We start from the raw sequence: 22,051 nt of genomic DNA, 5'->3' as shown, positions 1-22,051 counted from the left end.
TGTGTATACTGTGTCTGTTTCCAGGTTGGATCAACGCAGTTCTGACTCCAGTGGACACTCTGGCCTTTTCTGGACACTTTGTCCACAACCTGAGTGTTGAGATGCAGATGAGGTGAGCACATCATTAGTATCAATGAGGACCTCCTGTAGCTTAGACTGTAGCTTTTAAGGTCAACTGCACTTCCTGATTTGGCCTAGTTTTTAATTAACGCTCATATTGGTCCCATGACTTGAATGGGATTTGTGCTACAAATGCTAAAATGTTAGCATGTGGAAACCGTACCAGAGAACCTAAACCAAATCTAGGATTGCTGTCATATCTTGTCCATAGACTGCTTACAGGGTAAGGAAACCAATATGTCATTTTAGGTGAACTATCCCTTTAAAAAATAATTTAAAGTGTGTTTTCCTTCGCAGAGCATATGAGGTGGAGAAGCGTCTGAAGGTCAACTGTCTGACTCCGTTCCCCAACTTTGAGACGGCCTGCTGGTACGTGGGACGCCACCTGCTGGAGAGGTTCAAAGGTACATCACATTTTTTCTTTCTACAGCTATCAGGCTTTCAGGTTTGGTTTCAGTCTTCCTCTGCGTTCCTTTTCCTGTGCTTGTGATGCGTTTCCTGTTCCCCTCGTGGTGCTGGTCCGTTTCCTGTTCCTCTAGTGGTGTATAGCGTGTGTCCTTCCTACGGTCTGCTCAGCAGATGAGGAGATGGATACTCTAATATTATTACTGTCGTTAAACGTCTGCTTGGCGTCGTTCACAGATGATTATGTTCAAAGGGCCTGGCACAGTTACAATCACTAGTTCTCTGCTTTCTCTCTGTGTTTGAACTCTTCTCGGCTGGCCGGACAACTCTGTTTACGTTTCTACGCTTTGTCTCTCTGTTGTAATATGGCCAGATTGCCTTCTACTGATCACATTGCCAACATACTGTATGGGCTCTGGTCAATAGTTGTGCACTATGTAGGGAATACAGGTATTATCTCTGTGTGTTAGTCAAATCGGGGATTTATCCCATTATTTTCTTATGGAGATGAAATGATCCCCAATTCTACATGACAGAAAATCATTTCCGTTCTACACATTTGTATCATATCTGTTGTCTACGCAATCAGAAAGTTCAGTAATATTGCACCCCGATGAACAGACCTCAGGTAGAGCTGTGCTCCCTAACCTTTACCACACCTACCCCATGCCTTACCCCTTCCCACCTGGCCAGGGTTCAATCTACTTTCTCTGCCTCCCTTTGCTTTGCGTTAAGCTACAGGACTGTTTGGCTAGCACAGACTGGAATATGTTCTGGGAATCATCCGATGGCATTGAGGAGGGTACCACATCAATCACCGGATTCATTAATACTTCGACAACGCAGTGACATAAACTCAGCAAAAAAAGAAACGTCCCTTTTTCAGGACCGTCTTTCAAAGATAATTAGTAAAGATCCAAATAACTTCACAGATCTTCATTGTAAAGGGTTTAAACACCGTTTCTCATGCTTGTTCAGTGGACCATAAACAATGAATGAACATGCACCTGTGGAACGGTCGTTAAGACACTAACAGCTTACAGACGGTATGCAAATAAGGTCACAGTTATGAAAACTGTTATGAAGACACTAAAGAGGCCTTTCTACTTTCTACTGATGCTGAAAAACACCAAAAGGAAGATGCCCAGGGTCCCTGCTCATCTGCGTGAACGTGCCTTAGGCATGCTGCAAGCTGTTCCAGAGTGCCAAGTCTAGGACCAAAAGGCTCCTTAACAGCTTCTACGTCCAAGCCATAAGACTGCTAAACAATTAATCAAATGGCTACCGGACTGTTTACATTGACAACCCCCCCCCCCCCCCATTTTGTTTTGTACACTGCTGCTACTCGCTGTTTATTATCTATGCATAGTCACTTCACTCCGACCTAGATGTAGTAATTACCTCTAACCTGCACCCTGCACATTGACTCGGTACCGGTACCCCCTGTATATAACCTGCACCCCTGCACATTGACTCGGTACCGGTACCCCCTGTATATAACCTGCACCCCCGCACATTGACTCGGTACCGGTACCCCCTGTATATAACCTGCACCCCCGCACATTGACTCGGTACCGGTACCCCCTGTATATAACCTGCACCCCTGCACATTGACTCGGTACCGGTACCCCTGTATATAACCTGCACCCCTGCACATTGACTCGGTACCGGTACCCCTGTATATAACCTGCACCCCGCACATTGACTCGGTACCGGTACCCCCTGTATATAACCTGCACCCCCGCACATTGACTCGGTACCGGTACCCCCTGTATATAACCTGCACCCCTGCACATTGACTCGGTACCGGTACCCCCTGTATATAACCTGCACCCCTGCACATTGACTCGGTACCGGTACCCCTGTATATAACCTGCACCCCCGCACATTGACTCGGTACCGGTACCCCTGTATATAACCTGCACCCCCGCACATTGACTCGGTACCGGTACCCCTGTATATAACCTGCACCCCGCACATTGACTCGGTACGGTACCCCCTGTATATAACCTGCACCCCGCACATTGACTCGGTACCGGTACCCCCTGTATATAACCTGCACCCCTGCACATTGACTCGGTACCGGTACCCCTGTATATAACCTGCACCCCTGCACATTGACTCGGTACCGGTACCCCTGTATATAACCTGCACCCCCGCACATTGACTCGGTACCGGTACCCCCTGTATATAACCTGCACCCCGCACATTGACTCGGTACCGGTACCCCTGTATATAACCTGCACCCCGCACATTGACTCGGTACCGGTACCCCTGTATATAACCTGCACCCCCGCACATTGACTCGGTACCGGTACCCCTGTATATAACCTGCACCCCGCACATTGACTCGGTACCGGTACCCCTGTATATAACCTGCACCCCCGCACATTGACTCGGTACCGGTACCCCCTGTATATAACCTGCACCCCCCCGCACATTGACTCGGTACTGGTACCCCCTGTATATAACCTGCACCCCTGCACATTGACTCGGCACCCCTACCGGTACCCCTGTATATAACCTGCACCCCCGCACATTGACTCGGTACCGGTACCCCCTGTATATAACCTGCACCCCCGCACATTGACTCGGTACCGGTACCCCCTGTATATAACCTGCACCCCTGCACATTGACTCGGTACCGGTACCCCCTGTATATAACCTGCACCCCCGCACATTGACTCGGTACCGGTACCCCCTGTATATAACCTGCACCCCTGCACATTGACTCGGTACCGGTACCCCCTGTACATAGCCTCGTTATTGTTATTTTATGGTGTTACTTTTCATAATTTTTTTTACTTTAGTTTATTTGGTAAATATTTTCTTAACTCTTCTTGAACTGCACTGTTGGTTAAGGGCTTGTAAGTAAACATTTCACGGTTAGGTTATGTTTATGTTTATGTAGGCTCCCTGATCTCTATGATCACACCACTCTGTAGGCTCCCTGATCTCTGAGATCACACCACTCTGTAGGCTCCCTGATCTCTCATGATCACACCACTCTGTAGGCTCCTGATCTCTATGATCACACCACTCTGTAGGCTCCCTGATCTCTGAGATCACACCACTCTGTAGGCTCCCTGATCTCTATGATCACACCACTCTGTAGGCTCCCTGATCTCTATGATCACACCACTCTGTAGGCTCCCTGATCTCTGAGATCACACCACTCTGTAGGCTCCCTGATCTCTATGATCACACCACTCTGTAGGCTCCCTGATCTCTGAGATCACACCACTCTGTAGGCTCCCTGATCTGAGATCACACCACTCTGTAGGCTCCCTGATCTCTATGATCACACCACTCTGTAGGCTCCCTGATCTCTGAGATCACACCACTCTGTAGGCTCCCTGATCTCTGAGATCACACCACTCTGTAGGCTCCCTGATCTCTATGATCACACCACTCTGTAGGCTCCCTGATCTCTATGAGCACACCACTCTGTAGGCTCCCTGATCTCTGAGATCACACCACTCTGTAGGCTCCCTGATCTGAGATCACACCACTCTGTAGGCTCCCTGATCTCTATGATCACACCACTCTGTAGGCTCCCTGATCTCTGAGATCACACCACTCTGTAGGCTCCCTGATCTGAGATCACACCACTCTCTAGGCTCCCTGATCTCTATGAGCACACCACTCTGTAGGCTCACTCTAAAGTGATCCATACAGTTCAGCAGTATCTGTAAAGTGACCCATACAGTTCAGTAGTATCTGTAAAGTGACCCATTCAGTCCAGTAGTATCTGTAAAGTGACCCATACAGTCCAGTAGTATCTGTAAAGTGACCCATACAGTTCAGTAGTATCTGTAAAGTGACCCATACAGTTCAGTAGTATCTGTAAAGTGACCCATACTGTTCAGTAGTATCTGTAAAGTGACCCATTCAGTCCAGTAGTATCTGTAAAGTGACCCATTCAGTCCAGTAGTATCTGTAAAGTGACCCATACGGTCCAGTAGTATCTGTAAAGTGTCCCATTCGGTCCAGTAGTATCTGTAAAGTGACCCATACAGTCCAGTAGTATCTGTAAAGTGACCCATTCAGTCCAGTAGTATCTGTAAAGTGACCCATTCAGTCCAGTAGTATCTGTAAAGTGACCCATTCAGTCCAGTAGTATCTGTAAAGTGACCCATTCAGTCCAGTAGTATCTGTAAAGTGACCCATTCAGTTCAGTAGTATCTGTAAAGTGACCCATACAGTCCAGTAGTATCTGTAAAGTGACACATACAGTACAGTAGTATCTGTAAAGTGACCCATACAGTCCAGTAGTATCTGTAAAGTGACCCATACAGTCCAGTAGTATCTGTAAAGTGACCCATTCAGTCCAGTAGTATCTGTAAAGTGACCCATTCAGTCCAGTAGTATCTGTAAAGTGACCCATTCAGTCCAGTAGTATCTGTAAAGTGACCCATTCAGTCCAGTAGTATCTGTAAAGTGACCCATTCAGTCCAGTAGTATCTGTAAAGTGACCCATACAGTCCAGTAGTATCTGTAAAGTGACCCATTCAGTCCAGTAGTATCTGTAAAGTGACCCATTCAGTCCAGTAGTATCTGTAAAGTGACCCATACTCTTCAGTAGTATCTGTAAAGTGACCCATACGGTTCAGTAGTGTCTGTAAAGTGACCCATACGGTTCAGTAGTATCTGTAAAGTGACCCATACAGTCCAGTAGTATCTGTAAAGTGACCCATTCAGTCCAGTAGTATCTGTAAAGTGACCCATACAGTCCAGTAGTATCTGTAAAGTGACCCATACAGTCCAGTAGTATCTGTAAAGTGACCCATACAGTCCAGTAGTATCTGTAAAGTGACCCATACAGTCCAGTAGTATCTGTAAAGTGACCCATACAGTCCAGTAGTATCTGTAAAGTGACCCATTCAGTCCAGTAGTATCTGTAAAGTGACCCATTCAGTCCAGTAGTATCTGTAAAGTGACCCATACAGTTCAGTAGTATCTGTAAAGTGACCCATACAGTCCAGTAGTATCTGTAAAGTGACCCATACAGTCCAGTAGTATCTGTAAAGTGACCCATACTGTTCAGTAGTATCTGTAAAGTGACCCATACAGTCCAGTAGTATCTGTAAAGTGACCCATTCAGTCCAGTAGTATCTGTAAAGTGACCCATTCAGTCCAGTAGTATCTGTAAAGTGACCCATTCAGTCCAGTAGTATCTGTAAAGTGACCCATTCAGTCCAGTAGTATCTGTAAAGTGACCCATTCAGTCCAGTAGTATCTGTAAAGTGACCCATTCAGTACAGTAGTATCTGTAAAGTGACCCATTCAGTACAGTAGTATCTGTAAAGTGACCCATTCAGTCCAGTAGTATCTGTAAAGTGACCCATACAGTCCAGTAGTATCTGTAAAGTGACCCATACAGTCCAGTAGTATCTGTAAAGTGACCCAGTTTCCACCCTGGCCTGTCTGGTTTAGTTACTTTTCAGTGGTGGCATGTTTTTCAGTGTGCTCTAAGTATTTTCCTGATATGACACTGCCCCTGTGTCAGTCTTAAAGTCTGTTGTTGTACCATTTATTTGCAGTTTAACTGTCATTGTTTTAGTCATCAACATCTGTAACTCCCAGGAAATGGAACTCACCCTCTCCTCCTCTCTCGTTTGGTGCTGTAACCTCTTTGACCACGCAGTAGCGACAAACGACTGCGAAATGACTTAGCTTCCTACAGCTGCGACATTCTTTAGCATTACCACATCTGTCCTCTTTAGCATGGACCTTACCACATCTGTCCTCTTTAGCATGTACCTTACCACATCTGTCCTCTTTAGCATGTACCTTACCACATCTGTCCTCTTTAGCATGTACCTTACCACATCTGTCCTCTTTAGCATGGACCTTACCACATCTGTCCTCTTTAGCATGGACCTTACCACATCTGTCCTCTTTAGCATGTACCTTACCACATCTGTCCTCTTTAGCATGTACCTTACCACATCTGTCCTCTTTAGCATGGACCTTACCACATCTGTCCCCTTTAGCATGTACCTTACCACATCTGTCCCCTTTAGCATGTACCTTACCACATCTGTCCTCTTTAGCATGTACCTTACCACATCTGTCCTCTTTAGCATGTACCTTACCACATCTGTCCTCTTTAGCATGGACCTTACCACATCTGTCCTCTTTAGCATGTACCTTACCACATCTGTCCTCTTTAGCATGTACCTTACCACATCTGTCCCCTTTAGCATGTACCTTACCACATCTGTCCTCTTTAGCATGTACCTTACCACATCTGTCCCCTTTAGCATGTACCTTACCACATCTGTCCTCTTTAGCATGTACCTTACCACATCTGTCCTCTTTAGCATGTACCTTACCACATCTGAAGCATCCTGTTCACATTGTGTCATTTTGTTTAATCCCCTTTGTTTTGTCTATTTGTCATTGTGCACCACTCGTTTGTATGCTACTTCACTGAGCTGTCCCTTGACTTGCTCTGACTGCTTCACAAGCTCTACCGCTTTGTTGAGTGTCATGTCAGGCATTAGTGGACGCTTCTCTGACATCTCTCTATGACCAACCTGTCCTGGATATTTGAGTTCTTGGCAGTGTTGAAAGGCTTGTAACATCTATCTGGTGTAGGCTTCTGATGTATCCCTCTGGGGTTTCCGTGGGCTTGTGGGTGCGTTGATGAAAGCAGGCTCTTTCATGAATAGTGTTCACTTTGGGCACTAACTAATTGTCCAGTTTACCCATAACAATCTCATAATCATTCTGATCCTCCTCCACAGAAGGCCTGAATATCTTAAACTTGTTCAGCTTCTTTCCCCTGCGAATAGAGCAGTGTACAGACCTGTAACTCTTTTCTGGTAGGTGGGGGAGGCATATGTCTGGGAGAGATGGATGCAGGGAGGGAGGGAGGCAGGCATGCTGGGAGGGCGAGAGGCAGGCAGGCTGGGAGGGAGGGAGGGGGAGGGAGAGTCATATGTCTGGGAGAGATGGATGGAGGGAGGGAGGGAGGCAGGCAGGCAAGCTGGGAGAGAGTGAGGCAGGCAGGCTGGGGGGAGGGAGAGGCATATGTATGGGAGAGGTGGATGCAGGGAGGCAGGCTGGGAGGGCGAGAGGCAGGCAGGCTGGGAGAGAGGCATAGCAGGCTGGGAGGGAGGCAGACAGGCAGGCTGGGAGGGAGGGGAGGGAGAGGCATATGTCTGGGAGAGGTGGAGGGAGGGAGGCAGGCTGGGAGGGAGGGAGGGGGAGGGAGGGAGAGGCATATGTCTGGGAGAGATGGAGGGAGGGAGGGAGGCAGGGTGGGAGGCAGGCTGGGAGGGAGGGGGAGGGAGAGGCATATGTCTGGGAGAGATGGAGGGAGGGAGGCAGGCTGGGAGGGTGGGAGGCAGGCAGGCAGGCAGGGAGGCAGGCAGGCTGGGAGGGCGGGAGGGAGGCAGGCAGGCTGGGAGGGAGGGAGGCAGGCAGGGAGGGAGGGGGAGGGAGAGGCATATGTCTGGGAGAGATGGAGGGAGGGAGGCAGGCTGGGAGGGAGGGAGGCAGGCAGGGAGGGAGGGAGGGAGGCAGGCAGGCAGGCTGAGGGGAGGGAGAGGCATATGTCTGGGAGGGAGGGAGGGGCACATGTCTGGGAGAGATGGATGGAGGGAGGGAGGGAGGCAGGCTGGTAGGGTGGGAGGCAGGCAGGCAGGCTGGGAGGGGGGAGGCAGGCTGGGAGGGCGAGAGGCAGGCAGGGAGGGCGAGAGGCAGGCAGGCTGGGAGAGAGGGAGGCAGGCTGGGAGGGAGGGAGAGGGAGAGGCATATGTCTGGGAGAGGTGGATGGAGGGAGGCAGGCTGGGAGGGCGAGAGGCAGGCAGGCTGGCAGGCAAGGAGAGGCATGTGTCTGGGAGAGATGGAGGGAGGCTTAGGAGGGGGGGAGGGGGGGGGAGCGCACGTGTCTGATTTAAACGGCCTTCAGCTTGCAGTAACATCTTCCAGGAGTTTACTGGTCTAATCAGATGTTTTCTGTCAACCAGATTCAGTTTCAACAGAGATTTAGATTTCCCTGCTGTCTGTGTACGAAATGTATGGTGACCGGGCTCTGAAACGTGATGTGTTTTGATTGGTTAATTAGTTTACTGACAGCAGTTAGGCTAGAGGGAGCCGCTGTCTTACAGTAGAAAGAGGCATTTATGAAAAAATGAGTCTACAACTCAATGTTCTCACAGTGAATGAACAGAATCCAATTAATTTAACCTTTGTTTGAACAGTTTGTCCCTTTGAGGTCAAATGACCTGTTTACCAAGAGAGAGCTGTCTAACAATATTCTCTCTTGTTGCAGGTTTACACAAGTCCAACAAGCAACCAGCTGCCTACCTGGTCCACGGAGCTAAGATCATCAACGGAGCTTTTAGAGCTTGGACCAAGAAACAGGTAACGTTTGTTATCTCACCCATCAGTTCCACCTGTACTCCCTAAATCCCACCTTTATAATGGACAATATGTCCCGTTGTCCTTCTTTCTTTCCACAGTCTTTAGAGAGTAAGGGTCACACAGTCTTATGATGTCCTGTCTACCAATGTCAGCTGCTACTACAGCTACTATCACTCTGCTGACTGGGTTTCATGTACCGGGTCTCTCCTCCAGGCTCTGACTGTGTTTCATGTACTGGGTCTCTCCTCCAGGCTCTGCTGACTGTGTTTCATGTACTGGGTCTGTCCTCCAGGCTCTGTTGACTGTGTTTCATGTACTGGGTCTCTCCTCCAGGCTCTGTTGACTGTGTTTCATGTACTGGGTCTCTCCTCCAGACTCTGTTGACTGTGTTTCATGTACTGGGTCTCTCCTCCAGGCTCTGACTGTGTTTCATGTACTGGGTCTCTCCTCCAGGCTCTGTTGACTGTGTTTCATGTACTGGGTCTCTCCTCCAGGCTCTGTTGACTGTGTTTCATGTACTGGGTCTCTCCTCCAGGCTCTGTTAGAACACGAGGATGAGCTTCCAGAGAACATGAAGCCCACTCAGCTCATCAAGGACCTGGCCAAGGAGATCAGGATCTCAGAGGTATGACCCTACCCTGCTCAGTGCCACCTTGCCCTGTCCTTACCTGCTCTGTACTGATCTATTCTACTGGTCAGGTCTCCAATGTCCTGTTGTAGTTGAGAGATACGTAGAGAAAATCTGACATTAACAGACATCAACTGTATAGGTTAAGTCGGAAGTTTACATACACTTAGGTTGGAGTCATTAAAACTCGTTTTTCAACCACTCCACAAATTTCTTGTTAACAAACTATAGTTTTGGCAAGTCGGTTAGGACATCTACTTTGTGCATGACACAAGTAATTTTTCCAACAATTGTTTACAGACAGATTATTTCACTTATAATTCACTGTATCACAATTCCAGTGAGTTAGAAGTTTACATACACTAAGTTGACTGTGCCTTTAAACAGCTTGGAAAATTCCGGAACATGATGTCATGGCTTTAGAAGCTTCTGATAGGCTAATTGAAATAATTTGAGTCAATTGGAGGTGTACCTGTGGATGTATTTCAAGCACTACCTTCAAACTCAGTGCCTCTTTGCTTGACATCATGGGAAAATCAAAAGAAATCAGCCAAGACCTCAGAATAAAAATTATAGATCTCCGTAAGTCTGGTTCATCCTTGGGAGCAATTTCTAAACGCCTGAAGGCACCACATTCATCTGTACAAACAATAGTACGTAGTAGTAAGTATAAACACCATGGGACCACGCAGCCATCATACCTCTCAGGAAGGAGACACGTTCTGTCTCCTAGAGACTAATGTACTTTGGTGCGAAAAGTGCAAATCAATCCCAGAACAGCAGCAAAGTACCTTGTGAAGATGCTGGAGGAAACAGGTACAAAAGTATCTATATCCACAGTAAAACGAGTCCTATATCGACATAACCTGAAAGGCCACTGCTCCAAAACCCCCATAAAAAGCCAGACTACGGTTTGCAGCTGCACATGGGGACAAAGATCATACTTGTTGGAGAAATGTCCTCTGGTCTGATGAAACAAAAATAGAACTGTTCGGCCATAATGACCATCGTTATGTTTGGAGGAAAAAGGGGGAGGCTTGCAAGCTTAAGAACACCATCCAAACCGTGAAGTACGGGGGTGGCAGCATCATGTTGTGGGGGGGCTTTGCTGCAGGAGGGACTGGTGCACTTCACAAAATAGATGGCATCATGAGGGTGGAAAATGACGTGTATATATTAAAGCAACATCTCAAGACATCAGTCAGGAAGTTAAAGCTTGGTCGCAAATGGGTCTTCCAAATGGACAATGACCCCAAGCATACTTCCAAAGTTGTGGCAAAATGTCTTAAGAACAACAAAGTCAAGGTCCTTGAGTGGCCATCACAACGCCCTGACGTCAAACCCATAGAAAATGTGGGGACAGAACTGAAAAAGCGTGTGCAAACAAGGAGGCCTACAAACCTGACTCAGTTACACCAGCTCTGTCTGGAGGAATGGGACATAATTCACCCAACTTATTGTGGGAAGCTTGTGGAAGGCTACCTGAAACATTTGACCCAAGTTAAACAATTTAAAGGCAATGCTACCAAATACTCATTGAGTGTATGTAAACTTCTGACCCACTGGGAATGTGATGAAAGAAATAAAAGCTTAAGTAAATAATTCTCTGCTATTATTCTGTCATTTCACATTCTTCAAATAAAGTGGTGATCCTAACTGACCTAAGACAGGGAATGTTTACTAGGATTAAATGTCAGGAATTGTGAAAAACTGAGTTTAAATGTATTTGGCGAAGGTGTATATACATTTCCGACTTCAACTGTTTCAACTGCATCATGGGTGTTGTAGTGAACTAGGTTATCTGAACTATGTTACTAACTGTCCTATGAACTCATAGCTCAGACTGTGGTCATGGTTCAGAGTGACAGCTCAGACTGTGGTCATGGTTCAGAGTGACAGCTCAGACTGTGGTCATGGTTCAGAGTGACAGCTCAGACTGTGGTCATGGTTCAGAGTGACAGCTCAGACTGTGGTCATGGTTCAGAGTGACAGCTCAGACTGTGGTCATGGTTCAGAGTGACAGCTCAGACTGTGGTCATGGTTCAGAGTGACAGCTCAGACTGTGGTCATGGTTCAGAGTGACAGCTCAGACTGTGGTCATGGTTCAGAGTGAAATTAGAAAAGTGAGTTTTTTTTGATAAATTACCATGTCATTGTGTTGTTGTTGTTCAGAATGCGGCTAAAGCCATTAAGAGTGATTTGAGCAGCAAGGCTCCAGTGGAGGAACCCCCTGCTGCCCCATCAGAGCCTGAGGACCCTGCTTCCCCCTCCAGCGTCCCCTCTCCCTCCCCTCCCCTCCGGGAAAAACCAGCTAGGAAGAAGGCCTCCAAGCCACCCAAGCCGCCCAAGATGCCCAAGGCCCCCAAACCTCCCAAGGTCCCCAAAGTGAAGGAGGGAGGGAACAAGAAAGGAAAGAAAGAGAAGGAGGTCCCCCCTCCCCCTCCTCCTCCCCCTCCATCGAAGCCCTCCAGCCTGGCAGCTCTGGAGTCTCACGCTAAGGACATCCTCAGCAAGATGGACCAACCCAAGAAGGGCAAGATGGGGGGCAAGGTGAGAGCAATAACAACCACAACTTATTCACTTCTAATACCCTGTTTAAAGGGAAACTTAAAAAAATGTCAACTTCATCATCTCCAGCACCACTCCAATATTAACATGTGTGAAAATCTAGTCTGTTTCTATGTGTTCTAGTAAAAGGAAGATACATGTCTAGTAATTGTTTTAGTAATTGTCTTAGTATTCGTCCGATGATGTAATTTAAAAACACTTATCTTTCTTTATCTTTTTTACTATAAAACATTTTCCACATACACTACCGGTCAAAAGTTTCAGAACATCTACTCATTCAAGGGTTTTTCTTTATTTTTACTATTTTTCTACATCGTAGAATAATAGTGAAGACATCAAAACTATGAAATAACACATATGGAATCATGTAGTAACCAAAAAAATTGTTAAAAGAATCAAAATGTATTTTAGATTCTTCAAATAGCCACCCTTTGCATTGATGACAGCTTTGCTTTCTACAATGTAGAAAATAGTACAAATAAAGAAAAACCCTGTATGTTGATGTTGGGGTGGTGCATTTTTAGAAATGTCCCTTTAACCATTATTTACGTGTCAACCATTATTTACGTGTCGGTCAAGATGGATCAGCCCAAGAGGGGCAAGACAACCTTGACCATGAATAACATGACTGGACCAGTCGTGCTCTACACCTCTACATCAGGGGTTGTCAACCCTCCTCTTGGAGGGTGTGCAGGCATTTCTCCAACAGCTGCTCCCTGCTCCCCCAGGTGGCTAACAACATCCTGAGTATGTCGGGGACCTGCAAGCAGAACGATTTGGAGAAGATTGAGATCCGAGAACAGAACAAGAAACAGGCGGAGGCCAAGTGGAAATATAAGGTACAGTACAAAACAGTTTCAGTTGGGTAAGGAACAGAACAGTTTCAGTTGGGTAAGGAACAGAACAGTTTCAGTTGGGTAAGGTACAGTACAGTTTCAGTTGGGTAAGGAACAGTTTCAGTTGGGTAAGGAACAGTACAGTTTCAGTTGGGTAAGGTACAGAACAGTTTCAGTTGGGTATGGTACAGAACAGTTTCAGTTGGGTAAGGTACAGAACAGTTTCAGTTGGGTAAGGTACAGAACAGTTTCAGTTGGGTAAGGAACAGAACAGTTTCAGTTGGGTAAGGTACAGAACAGTTTCAGTTGGGTAAGGAACAGAACCGTTTCAGTTTGGTAAGGAACAGAACCGTTTCAGTTGGGTAAGGAACAGAACAGTTTCAGTTGGGTAAGGTACAGTACAGTTTCAGTTGGGTAAGGAACAGAACAGTTTCAGTTGGGAAAGGTACAGTTTCAGTTGGGTAAGGTACAGTTTCAGTTGGGTAAGGTACGGTACAGTTTCAGTTGGGTAAGGTACAGAACAGTTTCAGTTGGGTAAGGTACAGTACAGTTTCAGTTGGGTAAGGAACAGAACAGTTTCAGTTGGGTAAGGAACAGAACAGTTTCAGTTGGGTAAGGAACAGAACAGTTTCAGTTGGGTAAGGAACAGTTTCAGTTGGGTAAGGTACAGTACAGTTTCAGTTGGGTAAGGAACAGAACAGTTTCAGTTGGGTAAGGAACAGAACAGTTTCAGTTGGGTAAGGAACAGAACAGTTTCAGTTGGGTAAGGTACAGTACAGTTTCAGTTGGGTAAGGTACAGTACAGTTTCAGTTGGGTAAGGTACAGAACAGTTTCAGTTGGGTAAGGTACAGTACAGTTTCAGTTGGGTAAGGAACAGTTTCAGCTGGGTAAGGAACAGAACAGTTTCAGTTGGGTAAGGAACAGAACAGTTTCAGTTGGGTAAGGAACAGAACAGAACAGTTTCAGTTGGGTAAGGAACAGAACAGTTTCATTTGGGTAAGGTACAGAACAGTTTCAGTTGGGTAAGGTACAGAACAGTTTCAGTTGGGTAAGGAACAGTTTCAGTTGGGTAAGGTACAGAACAGTTTCAGTTGGGTAAGGAACAGAACCGTTTCAGTTTGGTAAGGAACAGAACCGTTTCAGTTGGGTAAGGAACAGAACAGTTTCAGTTGGGTAAGGTACAGTACAGTTTCAGTTGGGTAAGGAACAGAACAGTTTCAGTTGGGAAAGGTACAGTTTCAGTTGGGTAAGGTACAGTTTCAGTTGGGTAAGGTACAGTACAGTTTCAGTTGGGTAAGGTACAGAACAGTTTCAGTTGGGTAAGGTACAGTACAGTTTCAGTTGGGTAAGGAACAGAACAGTTTCAGTTGGGTAAGGAACAGAACAGTTTCAGTTGGGTAAGGAACAGAACAGTTTCAGTTGGGTAAGGTACAGTACAGTTTCAGTTGGGTAAGGTACAGAACAGTTTCAGTTGGGTAAGGTACAGTACAGTTTCAGTTGGGTAAGGAACAGTTTCAGTTGGGTAAGGTACAGTACAGTTTCAGTTGGGTAAGGAACAGAACAGTTTCAGTTGGGTAAGGAACAGAACAGTTTCAGTTGGGTAAGGAACAGAACAGTTTCAGTTGGGTAAGGAACAGAACAGTTTCAGTTGGGTAAGGTACAGTACAGTTTCAGTTGGGTAAGGTACAGTACAGTTTCAGTTGGGTAAGGTACAGAACAGTTTCAGTTGGGTAAGGTACAGAACAGTTTCAGTTGGGTAAGGTACAGTACAGTTTCAGTTGGGTAAGGAACAGTTTCAGTTGGGTAAGGAACAGAACAGTTTCAGTTGGGTAAGGAACAGAACAGTTTCAGTTGGGTAAGGAACAGAACAGTTTCATTTGGGTAAGGTACAGAACAGTTTCAGTTGGGTAAGGTACAGAACAGTTTCAGTTGGGTAAGGTACAGAACAGTTTCAGTTGGGTAAGGTACAGAACAGTTTCAGTTGGGTAAGGTACAGAACATTTAGAGTTTTAAATATAAGGGAAGCTGCAGACCAAAAATATAAAGAAGTTAATTTAGGTAAGATGGAGAATAGTAAAGGTTAATATAACATACAGAATATGAAAGGTTAATATAATGTACGTTTCAGAATAGTTTGAGTCGAGGCTGTCTAGGCATGCTTTAAAAACACCAATGTAGACATGATAATGATGCTTCAACAGAAAGAGAAAGCAGATAAACAAGTATGTAAGTGGTTCTGTTCAATTAAAGCTGAGAAGCTGAGGTCCAACAGAAAAATGTATTTAACTCACTATAGATCAGCTAAACAAACAGGCTGAACTGTTTTGAGCTTCTAGAACCTGGGCCCCACCAACAGGCTGGACTGTTTAAAGCTTCTAGAACCTGGGCCCCACCAACCGGCTCAGTCCTCACAACTATGTCCTCTCCACAACATTCACCAATAAGCATTCACATCTGCTGGGAGTCCTGCTTTGGGCGTCCCAAATGGCACCCTATTTCCTGTAAAGACTGTAATTAGCTAGACTGGAGGCCCTGGTAGATTGAGATGTAGATAGAGGGGGAGGGAGTTAGGTAGAGCAAGGTCATCACAGACCAGGATATATATTTAGTGTACTAAATATTGGGCACATGACATATACTGGCCAAGTGAATCCAGGTGAGAGCTATGATCCTTATTGATGTCACCTGTTAAATTCACTTCAATCAGTGTTGATGAAGGAGAGGAGACAGGTTAAAGAAGAATTGAGACATGGATTGTGTATGTGTGCCATTCAGAGGGTGAATGGGCAAGACAAAATATTTAAGTGCCTTTGAACGGGGTATGGTAGTAGGTGCCAGGCGCACCGGTTTGTGTGAAGAACTGCAACTCTGCCAGGTTTTTCATGCTCAACAGTTTCCCTTGTTTATCAAGAATGGTCCACCACCCCAAGGACATCCAGCCAACTTGACACAACTGTGGGAAGCATTGGTGTCCACATGGGCTGAACTCGGGTTGCCGGTGATATCATGAACGGGAAAACAAGCTTGAAGACAGCTCCGACCCAAATGGAAACTTGTTAACTAGTACTACACTAAAAGTATGTGGACACCCCTTCAAATTAGTGGATTTGGCTATTTCAGGGCCACACATTGCTGACAGGTTTATACAACCGAGAAAACAGCCATATAATCTCCATAGACAAACATTGGCAGCAGAATGGCCTTGCTGAAGAGCTCAGTGGTTTTCAACGTGGTGCCGTCATAGGATGCCACCTTTCCGACAAGTCAGTTCGCCAAATTCTTGCCCTGCTAGAGCTGCCCCGATCAACTAGAAGAGCTGGCTCTCACAGACCTGTAACTTCTTCTTTAAGAGGCTCCTCTGTCCTCCACTCGTTACCTGTATTAATGGAACCTGTTCGAACTTGTTATCAGTATAAAAGACACCTGTCCACAACCTCAAACAGTCACACTCCAAACTCCACTATGGCCAAGACCAAAGAGCTGTCAAAGGACACCAGAAACAAAATCGTAGACCTGCACCAGGCTGGGAAGACTGAATCTGCAATAGGTAAGCAGCTTGTTTTGAAGAAATCAACTGTGGGAGCAATTATTAGGAAATTGAAGACATACAAGACCACTGATAATCTCCCTCGATCTGGGGCTCCACGCAAGATCTCACCCCGTGGGGTCAAAATGATCACAAGAACGGTGAGCAAAAATCCCAGAACCACACGGGGGACCTAGTGAATGACCTGCAGAGAGCTGGGACCAAAGTAACAAAGCCTACCATCAGTAACACACTACGCCGCCAGGGACTCAAATCCTGCAGTGCCAGACGTGTCCCCCTGCTTAAGCCAGTACATGTCCAGGCCCGTCTGAAGTTTGCTAGAGAGCATTTGGATGATCCAGAAGAAGATTGGGAGAATGTCATATGGTCAGATGAAACCAAAATAGAACTTTTTGGTAAAAACTCAACTCGTCGTGTTTGGAGGACAAAGAATGCAGAGTTGCATCCAAAGAACACCATACCTACTGTGAAGCATGGGGGTGGAAACATCATGCTTTGGGGCTGTTTTTCTGCAAAGGGACCAGGACGACTGATCCGTGTAAAGGAAAGAATGGGGCCATGTATCGTGAGATTGAGTGAAAACCTCCGTCCATCAGCAAGGGCATTGAAGATGAAACGTGGCTGGGTCTTTCAGCATGACAATGATCCCAAACACGCCGCCCGGGCAACGAAGGAGTGGCTTCGTAAGTTTTAGATTTGCCAACTTCAAAGTAATGACTCGGGACGTCGGGTTTGATATGAAAGCTTCTTTTAGTAATAATACTTGTTCACGTTACATTTAACAACTTTAGATACTACAGAGCAATGCAGGTAAGATGCTATCGGAAAATCAGCTTAATCACTTTGCACCTGCACATAACTGGCGCGTTCTCTCATTCCTGTCGCAAGGCATTCTGGAACTTGCAGTCAAAAAGCGTAATTCAATACAAACCAATACAATTACATATGTAAATAACTGTAAAGAAATATCTTTAGATACAGCTCAATGAATTAACTTAAACATTAACTCTGTAACACATTAAAGTTACAACAGTAGGAGTGGCTTCTTAAGAAGCATTTCAAGGTCCTGGAGTGGCCTAGCCAGTCTCCAGATCAACCCCATAGAAAATCTTTGGAGGGAGTTGAAAGTCCATGTTGCCCAGCAACAGCCCCAAAACATCACTGCTCTACAGGAGATCTGCATGGAGGAATGGGCCAAAATACCAGCAACAGTGTGTGAAAACCTTGTGAAGACTGACAGAAAACATTTGACCTCTGTCATTGCTAACAAAGGGTATATAACAAAGTATTGAGAAACTTTTGTTATTGACCAAATACTTATTTACCACCATAATTTGCAAATAAATTCATTAAATCCTACAACGTGATTTTCTGGATTTGTTTTTTTCATTTTGTCTGTCATAGTTGAAGTGTACCTATGAAAATTACAGGCCTCATCTTTTTAAGTGGGAGAACTTGCACAATTGGTGGCTGACTAAATACTTTTTTGCCCCACTGTATTACCCAGATTGCTCTTTCTATTTCATGCATTACCCATAAGCTTCTTTATAAATTCATGTGGCTAAACAAGAGACCTAGAGTGAGACTATTTTTACCCAAAGATAAAGATGGCCTGGGCTTACCCAATTAAAATATATATTTTGGGGCTTATCCAATTAAAATATATACTTTTGAGCCACGCAATTAAACTTTGGTGGCTTGGATTAAACAAGATTTTGGGTCTATACAAATTGAGCAACGTTCATGTCCAGAAATATACAGCTTCATTTTAGGCCAATTGTATTGGAAGAAAGTTAGATGGAAGAATGAATGGATAAGATACTGCTGTCCATACCTTCAGAGTGTAAGAAAAACAGGAAATGCCAACTTCGCTCTCAAGGGCCATGAAAATGACTAGCGATGCCGACCTTAAGCCATCCAGAATGGACAGAGGCTTTAGAAGATGGGCAGAAAAAGGAAAAAACGAGTCAGGAGAAGGTTTTCTATTGAGGGAATTTGGTCAATACAACATAATCAATGAATATCTCCCAAGGAAAAACATCTTCTCCAGATGAAACAGGAACACAATACTCTTTAAACTACAACAAAAGTCACGGGTTTGTCACCGTCTTAATCGTTCTTCATCGATAGCTCCCCTCTCTTGGTGGCCATCTTCCAGAGATAGTTTTCCCCCTATCTGCTGGTTCCATTCTCTCTGCTTGATGAGGTAATTGACCGGTGAGACCCTTTTCATTACCTCGTAGGGGCCCCTCCACAGTGCCAGCAAGCGGTGTTCGGCCGTGGGCACCATCACTTTCTCTCCCACGGTGAACTCACGGGTGTCGCAGACTTATCATAGGCACGGCCTTGGGTCCTTTGTGCCTTCTCCATATGCTCTTTTACTATGGGCCACACTGCTGACAGGCGGTCTCTCATCAGGGTAACGTGTTCTATTGTGGATCGAAAGGGGCATGGTTGAGTCTCCCAGGTCTTCTTGGCTAAGTCGAGGATCCCTCGACAGGGTCTGCCATAGAGCAATTCAAACGGAGAGAATCCAGTGGATGCCTGGGGTACTTCTCGCAGGGCAAACATTAAGTGTGGGAGAAGCATGTCCCAGTTTTTCCCGTCTCGGGACACCACTCTTCTCAACATGCTTTTAATCATTTTGTTCAAGTGTTCACACAACCCGTCTGTTTGAGGGTGGAATATGCTTGTACGTATCTGTTGAACCTGATATAACTGACACAAGTCCTTCATCAACCGGGACATGAACGGGGTTCCTTGATCAGTTAAGATAGTCTTGGGGAGGCCCACACGAGAGAACATCATGAACAATTCCTTGGCAATAAAGCGGAAAGGTGGAATAAACGAGTCAGGAGAAGGTGTTCTTGATTGAACACAGTTCTCTATTGAGGTAATTTGGTCAACACAAACACTCCAACATAATCAATGAAAATCTCCTAAGGAAAAACACACATCTTCTCCAGATGAAACAGGAACACAATACTCTTTAAACTACAACAAAAGTCACGGGTTTGTCACCGTCTTAATCGTTCTTCATCGATAGCTCCCCTCTCTTGGTGGCCATCTTCCAGAGATAGTTTTCCCCCCTCTCTGCTGGTTCCATTCTCTCTTTTGTAGGGGAAAGAGAATATGTCATTAGTACCATCAGCTGTGCTTAATTGCCTCTGGTTACCTTGTTGGGCTGCTATCTGGGAGCCCAGCCTGCCCTCTGGTTACCTTGTTGGGCTGCTATCTGGGAGCCCAGCCTGCCCTCTGGTTACCTTGTTGGGCTGCTATCTGGGAGCCCAGCCTGCCCTCTGGTTACCTTGTTGGGCTGCTATCTGGGAGCCCAGCCTTGTTGGGCTGCTATCTGCCTTGTTGGGCTCTGGTTACCTTGTTACCTTGGGCTGCTATCTGGGAGCCCAGCCTGCCCTCTGGTTACCTTGTTGGGCTGCTATCTGGGAGCCCAGCCTGCCCTCTGGTTACCTTGTTGGGCTGCTATCTGGGAGCCCAGCCTGCCCTCTGCCTTGTTGGGCTGCTATCTGGGAGCCCAGCCTGCCCTCTGTTACCTTGTTGGGCTGCTATCTGGGAGCCCAGCCTGCCCTCTGGTTACCTTGTTGGGCTGCTATCTGGGAGCCCAGCCTGCCCTCTGGTTACCTTGTTGGGCTGCTATTACCTTGCCCTCTGGTTACCTTGTTGGGCTGCTATCTGGGAGCCCAGCCTGCCCTCTGGTTACCTTGTTGGGCTGCTATCCGTGAGCCCAGCCTGCCCTCTGGTTACCTTGTTGGGCTGCTATCCGGGAGCCCAGCCTGCCCTCTGGTTACCTTGTTGGGCTGCTATCTGGGAGCCCAGCCTGCCCTCTGGTTACCTTGTTGGGCTGCTATCCGGGAGCCCAGCCTGCCCTCTGGTTACCTTGTTGGGCTGCTATCTGGGAGCCCAGCCTGCCCTCTGGTTACCTTGTTGGGCTGCTATCCGTGAGCCCAGCCTGCCCTCTGGTTACCTTGTTGGGCTGCTATCCGTGAGCCCAGCCTGCCCTCTGGTTACCTTGTTGGGCTGCTATCTGGGAGCCCAGCCTGCCCTCTGGTTACCTTGTTGGGCTGCTATCTGGGAGCCCAGCCTGCCCTCTGGTTACCTTGTTGGGCTGCTATCCGTGAGCCCAGCCTGCCCTCTGGTTACCTTGTTGGGCTGCTATCCGGGAGCCCAGCCTGCCCTCTGGTTACCTTGTTGGGCTGCTATCTGGGAGCCCAGCCTGCCCTCTGGTTACCTTGTTGGGCTGCTATCCGTGAGCCCAGCCTGCCCTCTGGTTACCTTGTTGGGCTGCTATCTGGGAGCCCAGCCTGCCCTCTGGTTACCTTGTTGGGCTGCTATCTGGGAGCCCAGCCTGCCCTCTGGTTACCTTGTTGGGCTGCTATCTGGGAGCCCAGCCTGCCCTCTGGTTACCTTGTTGGGCTGCTATCTGGGCCTGCCCTCTGGTTACCTTGTTGGGCTGCCAGCCCAGCCTGCCCTCTGGTTACCTTGTTGGGCTGCTATCTGGGAGCCCAGCCTGCCCTCTGGTTACCTTGTTGGGCTGCTATCCGTGAGCCCAGCCTGCCCTCTGGTTACCTTGTTGGGCTGCTATCCGTGAGCCCAGCCTGCCCTCTGGTTACCTTGTTGGGCTGCTATCTGGGAGCCCAGCCTGCCCTCTGGTTACCTTGTTGGGCTGCTATCTGGGAGCCCAGCCTGCCCTCTGGTTACCTTGTTGGGCTGCTATCCGTGAGCCCAGCCTGCCCTCTGGTTACCTTGTTGGGCTGCTATCCGTGAGCCCAGCCTGCCCTCTGGTTACCTTGTTGGGCTGCTATCTGGGAGCCCAGCCTGCCCTCTGGTTACCTTGTTGGGCTGCTATCCGTGAGCCCAGCCTGCCCTCTGGTTACCTTGTTGGGCTGCTATCTGGGAGCCCAGCCTGCCCTCTGGTTACCTTGTTGGGCTGCTATCTGGGAGCCCAGCCTGCCCTCTGGTTACCTTGTTGGGCTGCTATCTGGGAGCCCAGCCTGCCCTCCCTCTGGTTACCTTGTTGGGCTGCTATCCGTGAGCCCAGCCTGCCCTCTGGTTACCTTGTTGGGCTGCTATCTGGGAGCCCAGCCTGCCCTCTGGTTACCTTGTTGGGCTGCTATCCGTGAGCCCAGCCTGCCCTCTGGTTACCTTGTTGGGCTGCTATCTGGGAGCCCAGCCTGCCCTCTGGTTACCTTGTTGGGCTGCTATCCGTGAGCCCAGCCTGCCCTCTGGTTACCTTGTTGGGCTGCTATCTGGGAGCCCAGCCTGCCCTCTGGTTACCTTGTTGGGCTGCTATCTGGGAGCCCAGCCTGCCCTCTGGTTACCTTGTTGGGCTGCTATCCGTGAGCCCAGCCTGCCCTCTGGTTACCTTGTTGGGCTGCTATCCGTGAGCCCAGCCTGCCCTCTGGTTACCTTGTTGGGCTGCTATCTGGGAGCCCAGCCTGCCCTCTGGTGGTCCTTCCACAGTAAGGTGAAATAACATCCAAAAAGAGGTGGCTAAGTTATCTAAAAGGATAGAGATGACCACATCTGAACACACGCAGGATGTTAAAGGAAAA

The 22,051-nt window shown here is 47.3% G+C and overlaps 1 protein-coding gene across 1 annotated transcript in view; it reads left to right on the top strand.

Annotated features, from left to right (window-relative positions):
- LOC115124499 (lysine-specific demethylase phf2-like) overlaps positions 1-22,051 on the top strand; it is a 159,652-nt gene that overhangs the window by 86,360 nt on the left and 51,241 nt on the right. Inside the window, exons 8-13 of the mRNA XM_065002119.1 lie at positions 25-112; positions 418-524; positions 8,810-8,901; positions 9,437-9,526; positions 11,702-12,079; positions 12,826-12,936. Of these exons, the coding sequence (XP_064858191.1) occupies positions 25-112; positions 418-524; positions 8,810-8,901; positions 9,437-9,526; positions 11,702-12,079; positions 12,826-12,936 (866 nt within the window). The remainder of the gene's footprint in view (positions 1-24; positions 113-417; positions 525-8,809; positions 8,902-9,436; positions 9,527-11,701; positions 12,080-12,825; positions 12,937-22,051) is intronic.

Source organism: Oncorhynchus nerka, linkage group LG15 (genome assembly GCF_034236695.1).
Source record: "Oncorhynchus nerka isolate Pitt River linkage group LG15, Oner_Uvic_2.0, whole genome shotgun sequence".
NCBI classification, from domain to species: domain Eukaryota; kingdom Metazoa; phylum Chordata; class Actinopteri; order Salmoniformes; family Salmonidae; genus Oncorhynchus; species Oncorhynchus nerka.
Note: the sequence above shows the minus strand (reverse complement) of the source record. Positions and strands in the feature narration are given on the sequence as shown.